The sequence below is a fragment of the Corythoichthys intestinalis genome, chromosome 2 (genome assembly GCF_030265065.1).
Source record: "Corythoichthys intestinalis isolate RoL2023-P3 chromosome 2, ASM3026506v1, whole genome shotgun sequence".
In the NCBI taxonomy this organism is placed as follows: Eukaryota; Metazoa; Chordata; class Actinopteri; order Syngnathiformes; family Syngnathidae; genus Corythoichthys; species Corythoichthys intestinalis.
Genome location: NC_080396.1, coordinates 69,132,806 through 69,156,331, shown reverse-complemented (window position 1 = coordinate 69,156,331; position 23,526 = coordinate 69,132,806). Strand labels below are relative to the sequence as shown.

The following is a 23,526-nucleotide window of genomic DNA, read 5'->3' as shown; positions in this document are numbered from 1 at the left end:
CTGTTAAAGTCATTATCAGTGTTGCACCGATACCATTTTTTGGCCCCAATACTGATACCTAGCTGTGCAGTATCGGCCGATACCATACCGAAACCACATCGTTTGAATTTTTTTTATATATTATATAATATATAAATAAAATGTGAATCCAGTAGAGCTTTTTATTGCATACCTGGTATGGGTGACAATAGTTGAACAGTAGTTAAGCAAACCTTTGGCTCTCAAAGGCCAAAATAGTGCTAAATTCGTGAAATTAAAATACAGTAAGTATATTACCAGTCCATCGGTAAGAATGTAAAATACAATGAATGAACTGAATAAACTTTTTTAAACCCCATATTTTGGCTCTCAAATGCCAAAATAGTGCTAAAGCCGTGAAATTGAAACACGTATAATACCAGCCCAGCAGTAAGAAGGTAAAAATACAATGAATGAACTGAATAATTTTTTTTAAACCCTGAGGTTTGGCGCTCAAAGGCCAAACAGTGCAACTTTCATGAAATTATAAGTAATAATAATTGACCACAGCGTACTGTCTCTCTATTCGCCTCCGTCTCTGTGCACTAGCACCAACATACACTTAGCCACTTAGCTTAGCTTAATTTTACAGCACTTTTGAATAGGCTTGCCACCCGTCCTTTGAAATAAGGAATCGTTCGAAATTGGGAATTAAAAGTCGCGTTCCGTATTGAACCAATACGGAATATATATAAATGAATACATTTGAATGCATTTTAGGAGTTTTGGGATCAATGTCCCTTTTTTTTTTGGTCGCCTGTACGGCTTTGGGTGCGAGAGGAGCGTCCCTTATTTCTATTTCTGAAAGGTGGCAACCCTACATTTGAATCAGGTCTCAAATTACTGTGGCATTTCTTTCAGTAAAAGACAATAAAAGTAAAGTAGACGAAATGAACTGACCACGGATTGTTGCTCTGGTCCAGCCACCTTCCTCTGGATAGCAGTCCGACTGTTGTAGCCTCAAACTCTTTGTGTTTGTTCACATGTTTCGTCTTCAAATGTTTTATTAGGTTCGTGGTATTGAAACTGGCCGAATAACTTCCCCTCTCTAAACTTTCAGGCTGCAAATCTTGCATGCAGCCATTGATTGTACTGGACGGAATTTATTTGCTGAAATATTTCCGGACCGCCACCGTTTCTTCTGGTTTGTTTTTCTTCCATATGAAAAAGCTGCCCCGGCATTGGTCAAGAGCGACTATTGGCCCGTGCTCATTGGTCTGGAGCAGGCCAATAGCTTGGCATGCAAAGTGATCACGTGCCATCACACAACACAGAGACAGAGTGTAGTGAGCGTCAGGAGGAAAAAAGGCTGCGGTCAAGTGTTATAATACCGGACCGGTCAATGGTATCGGTGCCCTCTTTGTTGGTACTCGCCGATACCGATACCACCATTTCGGGCCGGATCGGCCCCCCCTGCCGATACTGGTATCGGTGCATCTTTAATTATCAGTCAACTCTACTTACAATTTGTGTATGTGAAACTATCTGCAGTCGGGCATGAGCATTAAATTTGTTTCAAGTGGCATAAAAAGCATTAAATGAGATTCGCTGATACCTGTAGAAAACCTATTATAAGTGAATACAGTACTTGGAAATACACTACCGTTCAAAAGTTTGGGGTCTAAGCGACCCTAAACTTTTGAACCGTAGTGTGCATAATGAAAAATCCCATATGATACACTACGTTTCAAAAGTATGGGTCCAAACTTTTGAACGGTAGTGTATATACGTGCAAATCCCTCACGTGAACTCAGACAAAGATTGAGTTCAGTTGCATCGCGCATCAATCGCGCATCATATAATCAAAATATCATCCATAGATGAGAAATAATAACTTGGACTTAATACACAAAACTTAATGTAAAAGTGTAATTTTGGTTTAACAATTCACATCTCTTTGCAGAGAGCACCCCTCTGATGATTTCCCCAACAGAGGAGAAACATTTGCATGATTTAATTTGTAAATGAACCTCAGGCATCATCTAATTATACTATTTATACAAATATTTCATGAGCTTCAGCGTGGTTCAATTAATCATATTCCAATCCCTCTGGCATTTTGGGGTGTCCATGTTGCGACAATTCGCACATGATATAGTAACGGTCATTTCGTCAACATCCTGTGTTTCTCTGCGTGTTTTACAGGGGAGCAATGTAATGGAGGAGCACGACTTGCGAGAGATTGGGATCGCAGACCCAAGCCACAGAAAGAAGATCTTGTATGCAGCACGTTCGTTACCCAAGGTATAAAGCAAAGATGCAACCCCTAGCAAAAAATATGGCATCACCAGGTAAAAAGCTTGAAAAAATAATGGATTAGTTCAAAAGTGCAACTCCTTGGCATTCAGAAAAACTAAACGAAATGAAAAAAACATTGTGGTGGTCAGTAAATGTTACTTTTATAGAGAAAGTGCAGGGAAATAAATATAGAATCACTCCATTCAGAGGAAAAATATATGGAATCATGAGAAACAAACAAAGAAATAACCATCAAAACACATCTCTAGTATTTAGTTGCAGCACCTCTGGCTTTTATGACAGTCTCTGGGGCAATGACTTGATGAGTGACAAACAGTATTCTTCATCAATTTGGTGTCAACTCTCTTTGATTGCAGTTGCCAGATCATCCTTGCAGGTTGGAGCCTTGCTGTCGACCTTTTTTTTTTAAATTTCCACCACAGGTTTTCAATTGGGTTGAGATCTGGGCTGTTTGCTGGCCATGACATTGACTGGATCTCTTTCAAAGGAGTGCTTTAACAGTTTTAGCTCTGTGGCATGATGCATTGTCATCTTGGAAAATGATTTCTTACCCCCAAACATATTTTCAATTGAAGGGATAAGAAAGCTGTCTAAAATTTCAATGTAAACTTGTGTATTCTTTGAAGATTTAACCACAGCCATCTCCCCAGTGCCTTTGCCTGACATGCAGCCCCATATCATCAAGGACTGAGGGAATTTTGATGGTTTCTTCAGGCAGTCATCTTTGTAAATCTCACTGGAACGGCAGCAAACAAAAGTTCCAGCATCATCACCTTGTCCAATGCAGATTTTTTTACTCATCACTGAAAATAACCTTCATCCAGTCATTCACAGTCCATGATTGCCTCGCTTTAGGCTATTGCAGTTTTGTTCTTTTCTGTTAGTGACAATGATGGTTTCCTTTTACCTTTCCTGTATGAAAATCCCATTTCCTTTAGGTGATTTTGCACAGTTCTGTCACATACCTTGACTCCAGCCTCCTCCTGTTTCTTCTTCATTTGTCTTGTTGTACATCTTCTGTTTTCAAGACATATGGCCTTTAGTTGTTTGTCATGACGTTTGGATGTCTTCCTCGGTCTACCAGTACGCTTAACTTTAACAACCTTTCCATGCAGTTTGTACTTGGTTCAGATTTTTGATACAGCTGACTGTGAACAGCCCACATTTTTGGCAACCATACGTGTAGCGTTACCTTCTTCAAGAAGTGTGATAATCCTCTCCTTGGTCTGAAAAGACATCTCTCTTGCTGGAGCTTTGATTCTTGTGAATCCACTTGGTCCAGCAGCCCTCCAAGGTGTGATAACCGCACTGTTTTTATTTGCTGACTAACGACCAGATGTAATCTGAGGCAGGGGCCCAATTATGGAAAGGAAATATAGTGGGTGTGTCTGTATTTTCTACTCAAAACGGAGTGATTCCATATTTTTTTCTTCAGAATGGAGTGATTCCATATTTATTTCCCTGCACTTGCTTTATAAAAGTAACATTTACCGACCACCACAATGTTTTTATCCATTTCTTTTAGTATTTCTGAATGCCAAGGAGTTGCACTTTTGAACTAATTCATTATTTTTACAGGCTTTTTATCTGAGTTTGTTCTACATAATAAAATGTCTGAGTGAGTGCTCGTCCGAGACTGGTGATTCCATACTTTTTCTTAAGGGTTGTACTAATGATAACTTCGAGTCGTATTTTTGACTATGATGGAATTATTTGCTCATTTAAGGTGAAAGCACTGGGCACTGATGGCAGCAATTCCCTCTCCTCCTGGTTGGAAAACCTGGGACTGAATGAGTACATCCATAACTTCCTGTCCAGTGGTTACCGCTCTCTGGACTGTGTCAAAAACCTTTGGGAGCTGGAGATTGTCAATGTGAGTATCAGTGAAGGGCCTCAACTGTAAGGAATGTCTATGTGAGTTTAAGGAAATTGACTTATCCGATTCTGTTTGATCTTCATTTTGGCTGCTTTCTTGAATCTAGGTCCTTAAAATCACCCTGCTTGGTCACAGGAAGCGGATTATTGCATCATTAGCAGAGAGGTCCTATGAAGAGCCTCCAATCAAGCCACCTCGGTTGTCTCAGATTAGGGTACTTGCAATTGTCTGTGTAATCATCATGTAAACCATAGGTTTCAAACCGATTCCAGAAAGGGTCAAGTGGGTGCTGGATTTTGTTCCAACTGATACCGCGCAGAAAGTTTAACCAATGAACTTTCTGCTGAAACAATCGGGCACCTGACAATGATTAACTGATTACACATGTAAAAGATCTGATTGGTACAAAGGTATCCTCTTCATTGGTTGGAAAGCAAACCTGCACCCACTCGGCCCTTTCTGGAATCAGTTTGACACCTGTGATGTAAACCGTGCCTGGCTTGTTTGTTGTTTGCACTTTTATTTCACAATAGCAATAAATGCATTTAAAAATAAATTGAAATACCTGAGTTTAGCCTCAAACAATGTAAAAACGTAATAAATTAGGAACTAAGTACAACAAAAGAAAAATGGTCTAACTTGCATAGTAAAAGCCCGCTAGCTTAAATGCTACAATATGCACATTTTTTCTTTTTGTTTTTGTTTTTAAACATTGCTCTTAGCAAATCGTTCAAACACATATTCCCACAAAAACTGCTAAATATACCTCTCAACTAAATTACGAATGAATAAACAAAATTAAAATGGAGGTGCTGGATTCACCCATGTTAGACAACTTATGGCATAATAATACTAAATGCAACACTTTAAAAACCATTACAATGTCACTATAATTAAATCCTTAAAGCAGCAAAATTTGATTCGAAGCTTGATTCTAATCGAATTACTCAAATTAATCTATTAATTGTTGCAGCTCTAGTGCATTTATCAAGTACAGTTCCGTTGTACTTTAACTTTGTTTTAGAAGTATAAAACTATTTAACTCAATATATTTTTCCCCCTGAAATTTAAGCAATGTTTAAACTGTAACTTATGACAATAGATACAACTTCTGCCTTTTTAGGAACATTTTGGACAAAAACACTGATATATTTTAACCAGAGGTGGGTAGAGTAGCCAAAAATTCGACTCAAGTAAGAGTACTGTTACTTCAAAAATAATATTACTCAAGTAAAAGTAGTTATATCAAAAAAATTGACTCAGGTACAAGTAAAAAAGTATTCGGTGAAAAGAATACTCAAGTAATGAGTAACATTGAGAGGACAATGTCAGATTTTTTTTAAACAATGGTACATTTTTTTCTCAGCACAACAGCAGCTGTATAAACTGTTATTATATTGTACTATAACCTATTACATGACCATATTAGGCCAAAACAATACACAGAAATCATTGAATTCCAGCTAGAAAAACCTACACCCGTCCAAAGAGCATAAGTGCCCTCTAGTGGACAAAACATATTTCATAGTTCATTGATTGAACAGGAAGGCGTGATCATAGGAGTTCCAACTGCAAGCCTATGTTTGGTCATGTGACTGTATTTATGTTTTTTATTAGTGTTGCACCGATACAATTTTTGGGCCCCGATACCTGGCTGTGCAGTATCGGCCGATACCATACCGGTACCACTTGGCTTGAAATTTAATATATATATTTATAAAAATATAACTACATGTATATTGACGGGGCGCAGTGCCAATTAATAGGGGGCCTATCTCCGTCATAGCTGAGTGGAAACACAAAGAGCTTTTTACTTCGAAAATTCTTGTGAATAAATGCTTAAATCCTTGAATTCTTTATAGATATGGACATAAAACAGTCTCGATTCTTGGTTAAAAGCAAAAAAAACGGACAGTTAGCATTTATATTACGTAAACATGTCGAATATTCTGCTAGTCTTTAAACCACTGTGGCGCCGCCTTATCGCCACAAAGAGCTTTTCATGTTGAAAATTCTTGCGAATAAATGCTTAAATCCCTGAATTCTTAATAGATATGGACGTAAAACAGTCTCCATTCTTGATTAAAAGCAAAAAACCGGGCAGTTAGCATTTATTTTACGTAAATATGTCGAATGTGCTGCTAGTCTTTAAGCAACTGTGGCGCTGCCTTATCACCACAAAGTGCCAACAGTAGCAACCAGTGAGTTAAGTGAGTACTCATTGAGCTAACTGCTCAATCTGATTTTACTGTATCTACAGTGCCAAGACCTCCCTCCAACCCAGTCATCATTGTCACTTGGTCAGTTTGAGTCCTCCACAAGCCAAAGCATGGATCATCTGCTTCCAGTTGTGGAACCAGTGAGAAAGAAAGTCCCAGATAACAACTACGACTTTACTCAAAGACATCGAGAGGAACGCCGCAGATCACGCGTGTGTTTATCAGCACATTTCCTTGCATTCGTGAGGGCCATTGTCTAGAAGTCATGCTGTATTTCTCCAGGAGCGGAATGAGGAGCGACCCCGAGAATCACGACTGATTCTTCGACCGCCTAGTTTAGCGGCCCCATATGCCCCGGTCCAGAACTGGCAGCACCAGCCTGAGAAGCTCATCTTTGAATCTTGTGCATATGAAGCCAGCGTAAGTTATTGTCACTCTGAACAAAGTTGCTTTTTCAGCGCGAGTGCATCCAACCACATTTTATTTTATTTTTTTTGCAGTATTTGGGTTCCATGCTGATTAAAGAGCTACGGGGCACGGAGTCTACCCAGGATGCCTGTGCCAAAATGAGAGTTAGTAGCATGCTCTACTTTTTATCTAAATAAATATGACTTGGTTTCATGTCTTTACTACCGTTTGTGTGTTTTTGCCATTTCTTTCAGAGGTCGACAGAACAAATGAGAAAAGTTCCGACCATTGTCCTCTCTATCACATACAAAGGTGTGAAGTTCATTGATGCTGCCAACAAGGTCAGTTATGTAAATTACAGTAGTTAGTCTTCATTGTCTATTTGACATGGGTGACGTGGGTGTGGCCTTAATTGGCTTGTTGGATAATAATGCATTGGTACCTCTACTTAGGAATGTCTCTACATAAAGAATTTTCAGGTTAAGACACAACTCAACGGGAAAATATTACCTCATGTTAAGAAAGAAATTTCAGGATATGAGAGGCCATAGACTTCACAATGTATTGACGGAACAGGGCGCAGGGCCGAGTCATTGGGGGCCTATCTCCGTCAAAGGTGACCGAGTGGAAACACAGACAAAGAGCTTTTTCTGTTGAAAGTACTTGTGAATAAATGATTAAATCCCTGAATTCTTTATAGATATGGATGTAAAACAGTCTCGATTCTTGGTTAAAAGCAACAACAACAAAAAAACGTGCAGTTTGCATTTATTTTACGTAAATGTCGAATGTGCTGCTAGTCTTTAAGCCACTGTGGTGCCGCCTTATCACCACAAAGAGCTTTTTACGCTGAAAATTCTTGTAAATAAATGCTTAAATCCCTGAATTCTTTATAAATTTTGACGTAGAACAGTCTCGATTCTTGGTTAAAAGCAAAAAAAAAAAAAAAAAACATGTGCAGGTAGCATTTATTTTACGTAATTATTGAGAACTATGGGGCTTGTCAGTCAGGAAATTAGCTGCCGCCATATGTAAACAAAAAGCTTTTTCCGTTGAAAATTCTTGTGAATAAATGCTTAAATCCCTGAATTGTTTACAGATATGGACGTAAAACAGTCCCGATTCTTGATTAAAAGTAAACAAAAAAAAGTGCAGTTAGCAGTTATTTTACATAAATATTGCGACGTATAATGCCAATGCTGTAGCGGCTAATTCCTCCCATTGATTTTTTTTCACAACGTTTCAAAATGCATGCATGATATGAAAAAAAAAAAAAAAAGTACCTTGAATCCTCGGACAAATCACTCCTGAGACAATCCTTCCTGTTTGTATGCGGCAGAGCTTTCATACTTTTTCAACCTAAATCCGGTGTTGGATCCCTGCATGTGTTGACTAACTCCAACCGACTGCGAATAACTGAAGGGGACTGTAGGGCAGCCCCCTACTTGAAGGCGTTGCACAGTGGCTGACGGATGTCACCCGTCAATACAATTATGAAGTCTATGGAAAGGCAAATACAGTGTGGCTGGTACTCGCAACTCCTAGAGTTTACTGAACGTAACATACGTACTTATAGCTGCTAACATACGTACTTATAGCTGCTCTGCCATTGGCTATTGCCTAGCATCTTCCTTGTATCCAATTTGCTAAGAGGGACCTCTACTGTATGTGTATGTGTGTATCTCAGCATCTTCTTCATTCGCCCCTCGTGTTCCGACAGCTTTACATAAGTGTAGTAACTTTTATTCTTTGTTTTTTACATTATGCACAGCTATCATTTTTATTGTGCAATAGTCTAATAATAACATGTTTTTGCTACATGTTTTGATGCATCTTTATGCTTTATAATAGATTTATATCTGAATTTTGGGTTGCTTGGAACAGATTAAGACATTTACATGGAAAATGTGTCTCAATTTAAGGAATTTTCATTTTACGAAACTACTTCAAGAACCAATTAATTTCGTAATTAGAGGTACCACTGTATATGCGGCGGCAAATATTCAGAGTTTAATCAAGTGCAATTCTTAATTTACTCAAGTAAAAGTAGTGGTCTTGAACAGCAATGTTGCCAGATTGGGCGAGTTCCCTCCCAGTTGGGCTATTTTCAAAGACTCAGTTTGGCTGGTTGATAAAAGCAGGATACTTTTGACAAAATTTGGCGATTTTGGAAGGAAGCATTTTGAATCATTTAGAAAGCTAAATTTATGTGACCAAGTCTTTCAGCAGCATGTTTGCATGTTAATTATATCTGGAGTTTTAGCGCCTCTCAGCGCGCAGAGCTGAGAACTACATTTAATTTCTGATTTGTTGGTACGCAAATTCAACAAAATCCTTCTTAAAAGGACATAACATAAATATGCTTTTGATGCACTATATATATATCTTTTTTATTTTGTTGCATAGTCTGGTCTGTTTCAAATCAATTCCTCGTTGACGGGTGGATTTTCTTCTGCTTTTGACACCAAACTCAATAGGAATATTTTTCCCAGATGCACTTTGAATCGACAGTGGAAAATATTGTCAAAGTTGTACTTCGACAGTGATTTCTATTGTGAAATCATGTTTTGTTTTGTTTTTTACGTTTACTAATTAATAAATATACCACAACTTATTGTGTTTATTGAAATGAAAATAATACAATTGTTTTAAGCTTTTCTAAGATGAATTACAGCTCTCATGATGCTTATCTTCCATTGTTAAATTATATTTAAGTTATCATATCAAAAAATAGATTGATTTGTATAAAAGAATCTTATATTGAACAGCAGGTTGTACTTTAGGCTGGTTTTTACTAAACCTTTTATGGTGTGATTGGGCTGGCAACCCGTATGAACTGCCGTTATGCAGGGGTCCCTTGTGGTCTTCTACTGACACCTACTGGTGTGGGGTTACAGGTGCTTAAAATACAGTTCATAAATTTAGGACATCATCATTAATGCTGGGTTAAAATGTCATCAAATGGAAGCTGTAAGTTTACAGTAAAGTTTTTAGTAAAATGTATTTGTTTCTTTTCATATTTATTGTGGTAATTTAGTGCTAAAAAGATGAAAACTGCTAATGTCCTGATATCGGCTTAAAAATAACGTTGCTTCAACTGCATTCCCTACTTTTTGACCCATCCACAAAAAAAAAAAAGAAGGTTTTTTTCTTGAATTTTAAATGGAAGCTGTACACGTGTTACTATGTCCCCTGATGTGTAACAGTGTTTCCTACATCCAAAATGGAATTAGATGAATACAAATAGAGACTCTAAAGACATTTCATTATTTGCTTTGGGATTAACCTTTTTCTGGCTTTCTTGCAGAATATTATCGCAGAGCATGAGATTCGTAACATTTCATGCGCAGCTCAGGACCCCGAAGACTTGTGCACATTTGCCTACATCACCAAAGACTTGCAGACGAGCCACCACTACTGTCACGTGTTTAGCACTATTGACGTGGTAAATGGAAATCATTTTTCTTTTGCACTTCCACACAAATGCATATGCATTGTATATCATGGTGTTAAACCCTAAACAATCCATTTTGTGACCAACATATCCTCATTGCCTGTTTATAGGGCACTCATTTAACTCATTCATTGCCATTGAAAGCAATAAATTCATTTGAACTGGGATGGCTAGCGTTGAATGATCCCATTTCTGTGCCATTGACGGCGATAGAGGTCCAATCCACTAACTGAGACAGGATTTATGCAGGTCATTAAAAAGCATTAAAAGTAATTAAATTCATGTTCTCAACATTCAGGCCTTAAAAAGCATTAAACTAAATATTCGAGGCATTAAACATATGTAAACTTGACAGTTAAAAAAAGCTGTTTTTACATAATTTTTTAGAGTTGTCTGATATTGAAGGGTAGCTGACAATATTGACCGATAAAAGCATTTTAAAATTATATCTGATGATATAGACGATGGTTTTTCATTATCGGTTTTGGGCCAATATGCATGTTGCCTTCAAAGTGAATGTAGAAGCCTTCTGCCTTTGTACAAGGGCAGGTCACGGCTTGGCTCAGCAGTTATGCTTATTGACCATTAGATGTCTCTAAATTAAGTTGCTTGGGATTTGTTACGTGAGCAGACCATTTGCATTCATGGTGCAACAATTAAATGAACAATAAATGATTGAATAATAAGTATAAACACGTATCTCATTCACTATATTGAAGCTGTGTGCCTTTGTTGTTATTTTGAGCCAGAAGCACTGTGCAGGCCATATACTGCTGGCCAAAAGTATTGGCACCCCTGCAATTCTGTCAGGTAATGCTCAATTTCTCCCAGAAAATTATTGCAATTACAAATGCTTTGGTGTAATAGCTTTGTTTATTTTGCTTGCAATGGAAAACACAAGAGAGAATGAAAAAAATAATAATAGTCATTTTAGACAAAACTCCAAAAATGGGCCAGACAAAAGTATTGGCACCCTCAGCCTAATACTTCGAAGCACAACCTTTAGACAAAATAACTCAGACCATCCGCTTCCGGTGTCCTTTAATGAGTTTCTTACAATGCTCTGCTGGAATTTTAGGCCATGCTGACCCACGGGCACGCTCTGTCTTGTTTGTTTGTTTGTTTATTCGTTTATTTCAGGCCATGATTCCTTGTCAAGACAAATATATACAGCTCATATAATCATGTAACAAAAAAGAGCAGCAAAGCTAAGTAACATTGCAACATCAACTACATGCCTGAAAAGGAGTGGGAAGACGAAAACATATTTAATCCCACCCCTATTCTCATCTAATTAAGAACAAAAAAATTCTTGCTACTTCTTCCAAAAATATAGGCAACCAAAAAATCAGTCCAAACAGTTTTGCACATATACATTTTGTAACAAATTTTGTCTCTTGTGATGAAGTTACCACAGGTAACACCCAAACCAAAAACAATTTCATACCAACATGGTAAATGAAAGTAAAACCATACCAACAATGGTAAAGGGCACACACACACAGGACAACAAATTATAAACGGCAACAATAACTATACCAACAACGGTCACGGACAATATACCAGCAATGGTAAGAAACAACCAGCAATACCAAGACAATTCATTGATGTAATTAAGACCTTATATCAGTATACTGTGACCCTGTCCACCCAAAAGAAAACTGGATGTAGTACTAACGCCAGTCTGGGCACCGCGTATGGTATCCCATTCATATAGTACTGATGTGTTCTAGGTTTTAACCTTTGCGTTGTTACCTCCTCTTTCACCTTTAAAAAAAAAAAAATATATATATATATATATGAAATGTTGGTTTTGTTCCTAGGGGGCGCTACACACATTTTCACATATTTTGATTTTTTTCCCCCTTTAAGTTCAAAGTTTTCACCAGTGTTCACCTGGCTGTTGAGTTGGTGAGGTTTGAAGCATTCTGAGTGGGTCAAAGTAGGGCACAAAGTGTTGGCGGGACAAAGAATGACTGCTAGGGGGAGCTACATAGTGTATTTGGAATTTGTCTTTACACAGTATCAAAGATTGCACCTGTAATGACCTGCCTGCCAAATTTGGTGCATTTTGAAGCATTCTAAGAAGGTCAAATTGAGCTCAAAGTAGCTGCGGAAGAAAGAATAACTATAATAATAATAATAATAATAATAATAATAATAAAACCGAGGAACCACAATAGGTTACCTAAAAAAAACATCGTCACCTGCATGTCCCTACTGTTCAGTTATGGATGTGTTCTAAGTCAAATAAAATCAAATCAACTTTTATTTGTTTAGACCAAATCACAACAACAGTTATCTCAAGGAGAAAACAAAACATGTTTTAAGGTGCAGTAGCCCTACGCTGGATTTTGACCTACTTGAGCATTGCAGCTATATTTTTGCCCCCCCCCCCCAGGTAAGATTAATGCCCACCCACACCTGGCATCCTGGTAACACTACTGTCTCCAGTGCCTTCTCTCAAACCATTTTCTAGTGCTTTTTGAAGTGTGTTTTGGGTCATTTTCCTGCTGGAAGACCCCTGACCTCTGTGGGAGACCCAGCTATCTCACACTAGGCCCTACATTATGCTGCAAAATTTGTTAGTAGTCTTCAGACTTCATAATGCCATGCACATGGTCAAGCAGTCCAGTGCCAGAGGTAGCAAAGCAACCCCAAAACATCAGGTAACCTCCGCCATGTTTGACTGTGGGGACAGTGTTCTTTTCTTTGAAGGCCTCGTTTTTTCCCTGTAAACTCTATGTTGATGCCTTTTCCCAAAAAGTTCTACTTTTGTCTCATATGACCAGAGAACATTCTTCCAAAATGTTGTTAGCTTTCTCAGGTAAGTTTTGGCAAACTCCAGCCTGGCTTTTATATGTCTCTGGGTCAGAAGTGGGGTTTTCCTGGGTATCCTACCATAGAGTCACTTTTCATTCAAACGCCAACCGATAGTAGGGGTTGACACTGTTGTACCCTCTGACTGCAGGACAGCTTGCACTTGTTTGGATGTTAGGCGAGGTTCTTTATCCACCATCCGCACAATCTTTCGTTGAAATCTCCCGTCAATTTTTCTTTAGTTAGTCTTTCTTCTCTAGTTATTGCCACTATCTATAATGTGCTACAGGTAAGTAACAGATCCTGTTAATTAAACAAATTAGAGAAGCATCACCTGATCTTTCGAAGGGTACCAATACTTTTGTCCAGCCCATTTTTGGAGTTTTGTGTAAAATGATAATAATTTAATTTTTTTCCCATTTTCTTTTTTGTTTTTTCATGGCAAGCAAAATAAATGAAGATATTACTACCAAAGCATTTGTAATTGCAATCATTTTCTGGGAGAAATTGAGCATTATCTGACAGAATTGCAGGGGTGCCAATACTTTTGGCCAGCACTGTATATCGTTATGGGTTTCATATCAGTATCGGATTTTGGAGTTGGACAATATCAGGATATCTTTAAAAAGTCATTACGGCACAACTATACTTACCAATTTGTTTATTTGAAACTATTTGCAGTTGGGCATGGGCATTAAATTGGTGTAAAATGGCATCAAAAGTGGCATTAAAAAGCATTAACTGAAATTTGCTGTTACTTGTAGAAACCCTTTGAGAGGGGCTGACAGCAATCATTTGATCTCTGCCAACTCCTCAGAGTCCAAAATGGATTGGGCGTCTCTTGCCATCATTGGCATCCAATAATTAAATGCAATTCACTGCCAAAAAAAAAGCCCCCCAAAAAAACAGAGTGTTATTGGGAGCCATAACCAGAGTTGATTTCCTACGGAAATGCCCCACAAACAACAGGAAGTGACACAGAAAGGCCCATAAACTAGCAGTAAGTCACCCAGTATCAGCAGGAAGACTGCCAAGAATGAACACAAATAAAATGGAAGTGACAAGAAAAACAACAGGATTGAACCAAATCAATGGGAGGTGACCAATAATGAACAGGAAATGCCACAGAAATGCCTCAATATCAATCAGAAGCGACCTAAAATCAATAGGATGTGACCCGTAAAAGCCCCAAAATTAACAGGGAGTGACCCAAAATCAAAAGGACGTAAACCGCAGGTGTTTACCGATCAGCAGGGCAAAGCATTCCCATACAATTTCTCCAGAAATTGCATTTTATTGTTAAATTTGTTTTTAGTATCAGCTCATTATGTAGTTATTTATTAAAAAATAAGATTATCATTATTAAAAAAAAATAAATGTAAAAAAAAAAAAATAATGTAGTAATAATTAGATTGAAGTTATGGTCGTCAAATGACCAATAATAGTCACTCTCCCTCTAAAAAGTTCATTGTTACGTTTTTATAGAAAGTAACTTGCAATCTTTGCAATCATTCTCTCTTAGAACCTCACCTATGAGATCATACTGACACTGGGTCAAGCGTTTGAGGTGGCATATCAGCTGGCTCTGCAAGCCCAGAGGACCAAACAGCACCAGAAGCCAGGTCCCGCTTCAGATCTCATTGAGACAAAGTCCAGCCGTCCTGTGCCCAAACCACGGGGCAGTGTTCGGAAGTCAGGGGTGAGTCGACATGTGTACCATACAATACAAAAATACACATTAAAACAATCATTCTATGATGCTGTCCTCAAACATGATGTACTGGGTGTGTTTTCATTGCAAAACATGACATCCAAGAAACTATCATGATAATTTGACCATGTTGATCTGCTTCTGCTGTAGGGCTGTCCCAAACAACTAATTTCCTCCCGATTAGTCAGCCGACTATTTCTATGATTAGTCGATTAATAATAAAAAAAAATTTTTTTTTTTACTAATTTAATAAGGAATTTTTTGTTGAAGCTTATCAATTCACAGAAAACATTTAGGAACACCTAAATCTTTATTAACGTATAAATAAATAACAAATATCAACAATAAATCACAAACAATGAGGTCAAATGCTGCTGGCATTAACTAGTGCAAATAAAATGTAAACTGAAACACTGTGACTTCACCTTTTTAACAGGAGTCAAAACCATTCTCACTCTTTTTGTGGTATGTCTATAGTGTTCTAAATGTTAAAATTAATTGCATGGGCCTCATGTCCCGGACAATCATTTTCCGAATACTTTGCATGCAGTTCGGATGCTCTTTCTGGTGTTCATCCCGCATTTTTTAGGGAGGGGAAAAACTGTTAAACTTTTGTTTGTTTTAACCTGAAAATAGATAAAGCAGAGGGCACACTGAAATATTACCACAATTATTTTGAATGAAAGGCACACATAGTCATAGTAACAAAAATTAAATATATAGTATTCATTTAATAGTATAATATTATACAGTGCCTTGCAAAAGTATTCGGCCCCCTTGAACCTTGCAACCTTTCACCACATTTCAGGCTTCAAACATAAAGATATAAAATTTAAATTTTTTGTCAAGAATCAACAACAAGTGGGACACAATCGTGAAGTGGAACAAAATTTATTGGATAATTTAAACTTTTTTAACAAATAAAAAACTGAAAAGTGGCACGTGCAATATTATTCGGCCCCCTTGCGTTAATATTTTGTAGCACCACCTTTTGCTCCAATTACAGCTGCAAGTCGCTTGGGGTATGTTTCTATCAGTTTTGCACATCGAGAGACTGACATTCTTGCCCATTCTTCCTTGCAAAACAGCTCGAGCTCAGTGAGGTTGGATGGAGAGTGTTTGTGAACAGCAGTCTTCAGCTCTTTCCACAGATTCTCGATTGGATTCAGGTCTGGACTTTGACTTGGCCATTCTAACACCTGGATACGTTTATTTTTGAACCATTCCATTGTAGATTTGGCTTTCTGTTTTGGATCATTGTCCTGTTGGAAGATAAATCTCCGTCCCAGTCTCAGGTCTTGTGCAGATACCAACAGGTTTTCTTCCAGAATGTTCCTGTATTTGGCTGCATCCATCTTCCCGTCAATTTTAACCATCTTCCCTGTCCCTGCTGAAGAAAAGCAGGCCCAAACCATGATGCTGCCACCACCATGTTTGACAGTGGGGATGGTGTGTTCAGGGTGATGAGCTGTGTTGCTTTTACGCCAAACATATCGTTTTGCATTGTGGCCAAAAAGTTCAATTTTGGTTTCATCTGACCAGAGCCCCTTCTTCCACATGTTTGGTGTGTCTCCCAGGTAGCTTGTGGCAAACTTTAAATGAGACTTTTTATGGATATCTTTGAGAAATGGCTTTCTTCTTGCCACTCTTCCATAAAGGCCAGATTTGTGCAGTGTACGACTGATTGTTGTCCTATGGACAGACTCTCCCACCTCAGCTGTAGATCTCTGCAGTCAGGCATGAAAATCTCTCACCTTTCGGCGAAATTCGCCGTTTTGAAGTCAAAAAGGATGACCTACGTGAATCGTGTAGATCCGAGGAGAAAATTTTTAAGGGGGGGGGGGGGGGGGCGTTTGTAGGCATGTGCCAGTTACCTTCACGGATTACCATGCTATGAAAACGTCGCGGTTACAAAACCACTAAAATTTTCCGTCATACAGTAGTACGTATTCGTTATTTTTCATGTGTCGAAAATGCAGCCAGAATAGGGAATGGGACGTACTACGTCATTGTTTGGACGCGCCTCCATGCTGGCAATATGATTCACTTCCGGGCCGGCAGAGTCAATGCGGATTGTAACGTGTGGTAGTGCTAAGCTAACTCTTTCGGTGTTTTAGAAAGAAAATATGGGTGCTTATTGTTGCGTTACCGGGTGCAACAGCGTCTCCTACGACAAAAAAAGGGGTTAGGAAAAATGGACTCACTTTTCACCGTTTTCCTGCATGGAGGACCAAATATCAGATCACGAAGGTACGACGGATGGCTGGATTGCAGCGGTTCGTCGGAAAAGCATTTATGATCATATTTCTGCTGGAATGAGAGTGTGTTCCTGTCATCTCTACTCTTGTAAGTTGAACGCTTTATCCACTTTTGGTTTCAATACGTTTTTGTTTTTTTACACCGTTGTGTAAATCTGCCTCGGTAGCAATGCTCGCCTACTACGACTCACCTACCTGTTGTGTTCCTAGGTAAACCTGCTGACAACACATCCCAATTGGTCACCATCTCTCTTCTTGGATCATTTGACAAAGAAAATTTGTTCAATGGAGTGGTTCCATTTGTCCTGTGTCGGACTCAAACAAGCCCCTGCAGCAGACGCCATCTGGGTCTGCCCTTCTCGTCGATGAACTGCGGGCTTTTAACTTGTGAAAATGCAAGAACTTTAATGCACATATTTATTCTGCCTGGCTATTTAACTATGGCCAATGACTTTTTTTTTTTTTTAAAACCACTTTGACAAAGACACGTTTCATTGTAATGTTGAATTTATATAGTCTATTATTATTTTTAAATAATATTCTTATTTGCACTTATGTAGACTTTAGACTGTCAATTCAAATAGTGTTGGAAAAGTTGCAATACCTAAAATAGAAATGCAAGAACTGTAAAGTACATATTTATACACCTATATTTACCTAAGGCCACTGGATGTTTTTTAACTGCTTTGAAAAATACAGGTTTTGTTGTTATCTTGTATTTATATAGTATATAGCTTTTTATAATGTATTATGTATTATAATATTTGCTGCCCCCTGCCAGAGTGTGGGCCATTTTGTACTAAAAGGATTTTAAACTGTCAGTTCAAATACTGTGTTGGAGACGAGTACTTGCAATACTTAAATGGAAATGCAAGAACTTTAAAGCACATATTTATCCTGTCTGGCAATTTACCCAAGGCCAGTAAATAGTGTTTTAAACTGCTTTGACACGTTTATTGTGATCTTGTATTTGTGTATTACTTATAATTATATAATATTTGCTGCCACCGTCAGAGGATGGGCCTTGTTTGCACTAATTTAAAGATTTTAAACTGTCAATTCAAATATCGTATTGGAGAAATTGCATTACTTGAAATAAATCTATTGCAACTTATCAGTCCCAGTTCTTGTCTACAACACTGTCCAAAAATTGTCAATGCATATTCCAAATAGAATAACTAAATTCAGTCACCTGACTTTGTAATTATTACACCTGTTTATTATGAAGACCTGAAGTAAACAACAAGCAGTTACAGTTTGTCAAGAAGTTGTTCAAGTCATGTTTTGGTATTCATATTTTATTGACTTTTCACAACACCACTTGGGATCGTGTTTGTAAGAGCAGAGCAAACTGAAGTTTCAGCGTGCACTCTTCGCCTTTCCAACCTCTCATAACGCTCCGATGTGGTGCGCTTGACCTCAGAATAACCCAAGAAGAGATATGGTGACCAATCGGGATGTGTTGTCAGCATTTCATACGCAGGTTTTCCTAGTAACACAACAGGTAGGTGAGGAGGAGGAGAAGGTTAGCATTGCTACCGAGGCAGATTTACACAACAGTAAAAAAACCAAAAGAAACCGTATTGAAACCAAAACGGATAAATCGTTCAACTTACAAGAGTAGAGATGAGGGGAATACACTCTCATTCCAGCAGAAATATGATCAAGAGAAATGCTTTTCCAACGAACCGCTGCGCCCCAGCCATCCGTCGTGCCTTCGTGATCTGATATTTGGTCCTCCATGCAGGAAAACGGTGAAAAGTGAGTCCAGTTTTCCTCGCCCTTTTTTTAGTCGTAGGAGAAGCTGTTGCACCCGGTAACACAACAATAAGCACCCATATTTTCTTTCTAAAACACCGAAAGAGTTAGCTTAGCACTACCACACGTTACAATCCGCATTGACTCTGCCGGCCCGGAAGTGAATCATATTGCCAGCATGGAGGCGCGTCCAAACAATGACGTAGTACGTCCCATTCCCTATTAGCTTGGCACGGCAGCGCTTACCCCTTCCCCTGTTTGATGCTGCGTGTGTCAGTGACGCTATTCCAGCAAACCCAAAAACAAGCACTCCAAACGCAACGCGTAAATTCTTCAATTTATTGATCTCTCAAATCGTGGTAACTGAAATATACCAAATGAATACATATAAAACGTTGTACACTCGTATTTTTCCACATGTGAGTAGCTTCAACAGTTTAGCTTCATGAAAAAGTTCGTCAAAAACAAAACACACATTTTCCTTTCAAATTCAATACACAAAGTTACTAAAAACTTACAAAGACGAATGATAGGCAAGGCTTAGCTAGGACAGCAACTTCATTGAGGTTAATCACTGCCGCTGAGAGAGAAACAAGTTTGTATGCGGGGAGGGAAAAAAAAAAAAAAAAGAGCGTCAAAGATTGCTAATTGCGACATGATCTTGTACTAAGCACAAATTCACATTCGCTGGAGGAGGAAAAGTATCACTCCCAATTGTTTTTAGATGAATGCATTTGCCAGCATATTGAATTTAGTGAGTAATGGTTTTCGTTTTCATATTTTGTGGTATGACAAAGTTACTGCCGTTCGTTGCAGCTTGCGTTGAACACTGCCGGAGCGTCCGGTGAAAAAATAGCTCCCGTTAAGGTAGCGTCAAGCTTGTGTATTTAACGGTAATATAAAAGCAGTGTTGTCAATAATGCGGTATCATAATGCGTAACTAATCTGATGACTTTCTTTCAGTAAAAAACAATCTAACGCGTTCATTTTTCTAAATCGGTAATCTGAGTAAAATTACTTTCCTTGATGCCTGTGCGTTACTATTTTGTTATTGCCCCATAATGTGTGTAGAATGAAGAATATTGTAGTCATGGGAGTGACATCACATGTCACATTTTTTAATCGGGGATGGAACAAAAAGGGTCACGTGTATTACCATGATGCGTGAGCGCTGGGAGTTTGCGGCCAAAACAACATAGCCTTGCTACCTCGCCAGGATGCAATGAAATAGGCAGGAGATATACTACAAACGGCTGCATTTGCACACTGGAAACACAGCCATTACTTCACATTTTTGTCCAGTAAAGATAACAAAAATATCTCCGTGCGCTGCAAACTTTGCACTGGCTCAAAAAGACTGTCCACCGCTATAAGCATCCAATTCAAGCACCACTTGGAATTACAGCACAACAGGTAACACGACAGCCAGGACTTTTTGATACTGCTCGTGCTCAATCCTCGGTTCAAGCTCAGTTGTTGTTGAGGGTTTTGAAAGCTTAGGTTTAAAGAAATTCTAAATATCCATCTTGCCTCCTCAGCTGTAGTTTTGGCTAAGCAATGCAAACGGCTGTCTCTAAGGTTCTATAGTCACATGATCTGTTCGAAAAATAATTTGGACCCATTATGAAATACTTTGAAGGATTCCTGTTCATTTTATTCATTTGTGTTGTTTGTTTTATTGCTCTAAAACTTTTATAGACAACATTTTAAGGGCCATATTCAATGGTCTTTATTTTAAAGGGGAAGTTCAGAATTTTTTACATTAGGCTTAATCTTTGAGTTAGCCGGGGTTTAATTAGTCGTTGGAAATGATTTGAACAAATTCTGTGCAGTTTGATAGTTATTTTATTAGTTTCAGGGCTCCGGAGTGGCTAAGCTAGCGCGAGTCAATGGTGGTTGAAATCAACTCCTTCAACTAATTAAACCCCCGTTAACTCGAATATTAAGCCTTATTTGAAAAATTAAAATGGTCAAATTCGCCACATGTAGAACGTTTTGCCGACGGCGGACATTTTGGCAGAACGCCGGAACATATTTCCTCCACACCTTTCTCACCTTTTTAACCCCTGACCCATTTTCATGCCTGGCAGTTCATCCAGAGTGATCATGGGCCTCTTGGCTGATCAGTTTTCTCCTTGTTTGAGAAGAAAGTTTGGAAGGACGGCCGGGTCTTGGTAGATTTGCAGTGGTCTGATGCTCCTTCCATTTCAATACGATGGCTTGCACAGTGCTCCTTGAGATGTTTAAAGCTTGGGAAATCTTTTTGTATCCAAATCCGGCTTTAAACTTCTCCACAACAGTATCTCGGACCTGCCTGGTGTGTTCCTTGGTTTTCATAATGCTCTCTGCACTTTAAACAGAACCCTGAGACTATCACAGAACAGGTGCATTTATACGGAGACTTGATTACACACAGGTGGATTCTATTTATCATCATCAGTCATTTAGGACAACATTGGATCATTCAGAGATCCTCACTGAACTTCTGGAGTGAGTTTGCTGCACTGAAAGTAAAGGGGCCGAATAATATTGCACGCCCCACTTTTCAGTTTTTTATTTGTTAAAAAAGTTTAAATTATCCAATAAATGTTGTTCCACTTCACGATTGTGTCCCACTTGTTGTTGATTCTTGAGAAAAAAATTAAATTTCATATCTTTATGTTTGAAGCCTGAAATGTGGCGAAAGGTTGCAAGATTCAAGGGGGCCGAATACTTTTGCAAGGCACTGTATGTATATACACAATAATACTTTATAATACAAAGCAACTAACATTAGTGCAATCATGGATTATAGTAAGCAGGCCAGTGCTGTGTTTCCATATATATTTTTATTATATTATATATATTCAGGATATATATATATATATATTAGGGCTGTCAAACGATTAAAATTTTTAATCGAGTTAATTACAGCTTAAAAATTAATTAATCGTAATTAATCGCAATTAATCGCAATTCAAACCATCTATAAAATATGCCATATTTTTCTGTAAATTACATATATATTCTGTAAAATAAATTGTTGGAATGGAAAGATAAGACACAAGATGGATATATACATTCAACATACGGTACAAAAGGACTGTAGTGGGCATTTCACTCTACTGTCATTTAAATCTGTCTATGCTGTCCTCACTCCGAAGCGTCTACTTTTTCCAAAGCTAGACAGCTAGTGAACGACGCCTTAATAATTAGACTTCTTCCTTTTTCATCTGATTTATTAATAAAATGGCCTCAAACCATTGTCCTCTTTAGACCGTCGTAAAACTACAAAAAAAAAGTACACAAGCATTGCATTAGCAACAACGTTAGCTTAGCATGCTATACAGGTTCACTAAACATAAACAAAAAGCGTCTCATACAAAAAATATAACATTTCGCTTACTAACATAATATGTACATTCTTTATAACAACCATACTTACGGACAAATCTTGTCCAAGGATCATATAAGCACAACATTATCAGCCCGAGACGTCGTGCAGCCATAATGAACTGGAGAGAAAACAATAAACCATGTCGCAAAGCGACCACAAGAGTTCGCTGTTGGACAGCACAAAAAGTCTTGCTGTAAAACTTACCAAAAGGCAGAATACTTTCTGAGCAGGACATGTGCGTTAATTGCGTCAAATATTTTAACGTGATTAATTAAAAAAATTTATTACCGCGCGTTAACGCGAAAATTTTGACAGCCCTACAAAGATGTCGAGATCTACAGCTTTCGGGAGCAGCAGCAGAGTAGATAAAAAACGTGAAGTACGTGGGAGAAAAACTTAATGATGCACGTTGATACGACGCACGTAAAGGCAACTTCAATTTAAAAAAATCGTTAGAAAGTTGTATGGACTTACAATCCGCTAGCTTGTTGTTTCTTGTTGTTTTCCAAAATTACACCTGGGTGACGGCGGTTCAAGTGTTCGTTCATAGCCGACGTGCTACCGTGGTATGCGAGCTCAGCTTAGCAAAGAGTGCACACAGTGGCACCCTCCATATTTTCCTTGAAATAATTCCAGGCTCTTGCCATTCTGGTCCGCTTTTTTGGCTTTATGCCGCTTTCACCGCTTGCATCGCGAGCGTCCGCCATTCTAAACTTTATCCGCATGTAATTTTTTTTTTAAACTCGTTATTACCTGTCGATGGTATGTTTTGCCCGTCGACTCATTTACGTCATCGATGACGTCGACAACGTCGACTAGTCGGGACAGCTCTAGTCTGCTGAATATGGATGAGACAAGTACACTTAGGGGACAAATATATCAGACTGCGGCTTCATTAGTGAGCTAAAGAGGGTCATTTGGAGTTCAGTCACCCTGTGTTACATGCTTCTCAAATATTTGTCACGGCTTTCTCATGGTCATGTCTGCATCTCCTTCCGTGTTTACCAGGAATCTCCCCAGCTATTATGTTATTGTTATGACATGAAACTTCCTTTTGGAAGCCCAGGCCCTCCATTGTTTTTATCTTCCACTTGGGTGCTATTTATTCATTTTCTGCATTTTTCTGTTATCTTTTTAATCTTAATTATTTCTGTGGATATGCCAGTGAACTTTACTTACCTCAAGTGTTTGGTAGTATTTCATGTGACAGGTTTTTACAGCACAAACGTAGCATAAACAAATGGCACCATTTCGGGTCCATTTTGCAATTAATGGGGGGCTGCGTGACGTCATTACTTGAAATTAATATCTCAAGCCCCCCATTTACTGCAAAATGAACCCGAAGGGGTGCCATTCGTTTGTGCTACAT

At 38.4% G+C, this 23,526-nt stretch overlaps 1 protein-coding gene across 9 annotated transcripts in view; it reads left to right on the top strand.

The window, feature by feature from the left end:
* Positions 1–23,526, top strand: part of LOC130912014 (ankyrin repeat and SAM domain-containing protein 1A-like) — a 153,170-nt gene that overhangs the window by 122,375 nt on the left and 7,269 nt on the right. For all 9 annotated transcript variants that reach the window (XR_009062517.1, XM_057829732.1, XM_057829737.1 and 6 more), the window contains 9 exons: positions 2,164–2,262; positions 4,004–4,150; positions 4,260–4,367; positions 6,414–6,584; positions 6,655–6,792; positions 6,873–6,944; positions 7,035–7,121; positions 10,088–10,225; positions 14,577–14,753. Coding sequence is in view for 8 of the 9 variants with exons in the window: in XM_057829732.1 (XP_057685715.1) it covers positions 2,164–2,262; positions 4,004–4,150; positions 4,260–4,367; positions 6,414–6,584; positions 6,655–6,792; positions 6,873–6,944; positions 7,035–7,121; positions 10,088–10,225; positions 14,577–14,753 (1,137 nt within the window). In the remaining variant the exon portion in view is untranslated. The remainder of the gene's footprint in view (positions 1–2,163; positions 2,263–4,003; positions 4,151–4,259; positions 4,368–6,413; positions 6,585–6,654; positions 6,793–6,872; positions 6,945–7,034; positions 7,122–10,087; positions 10,226–14,576; positions 14,754–23,526) is intronic.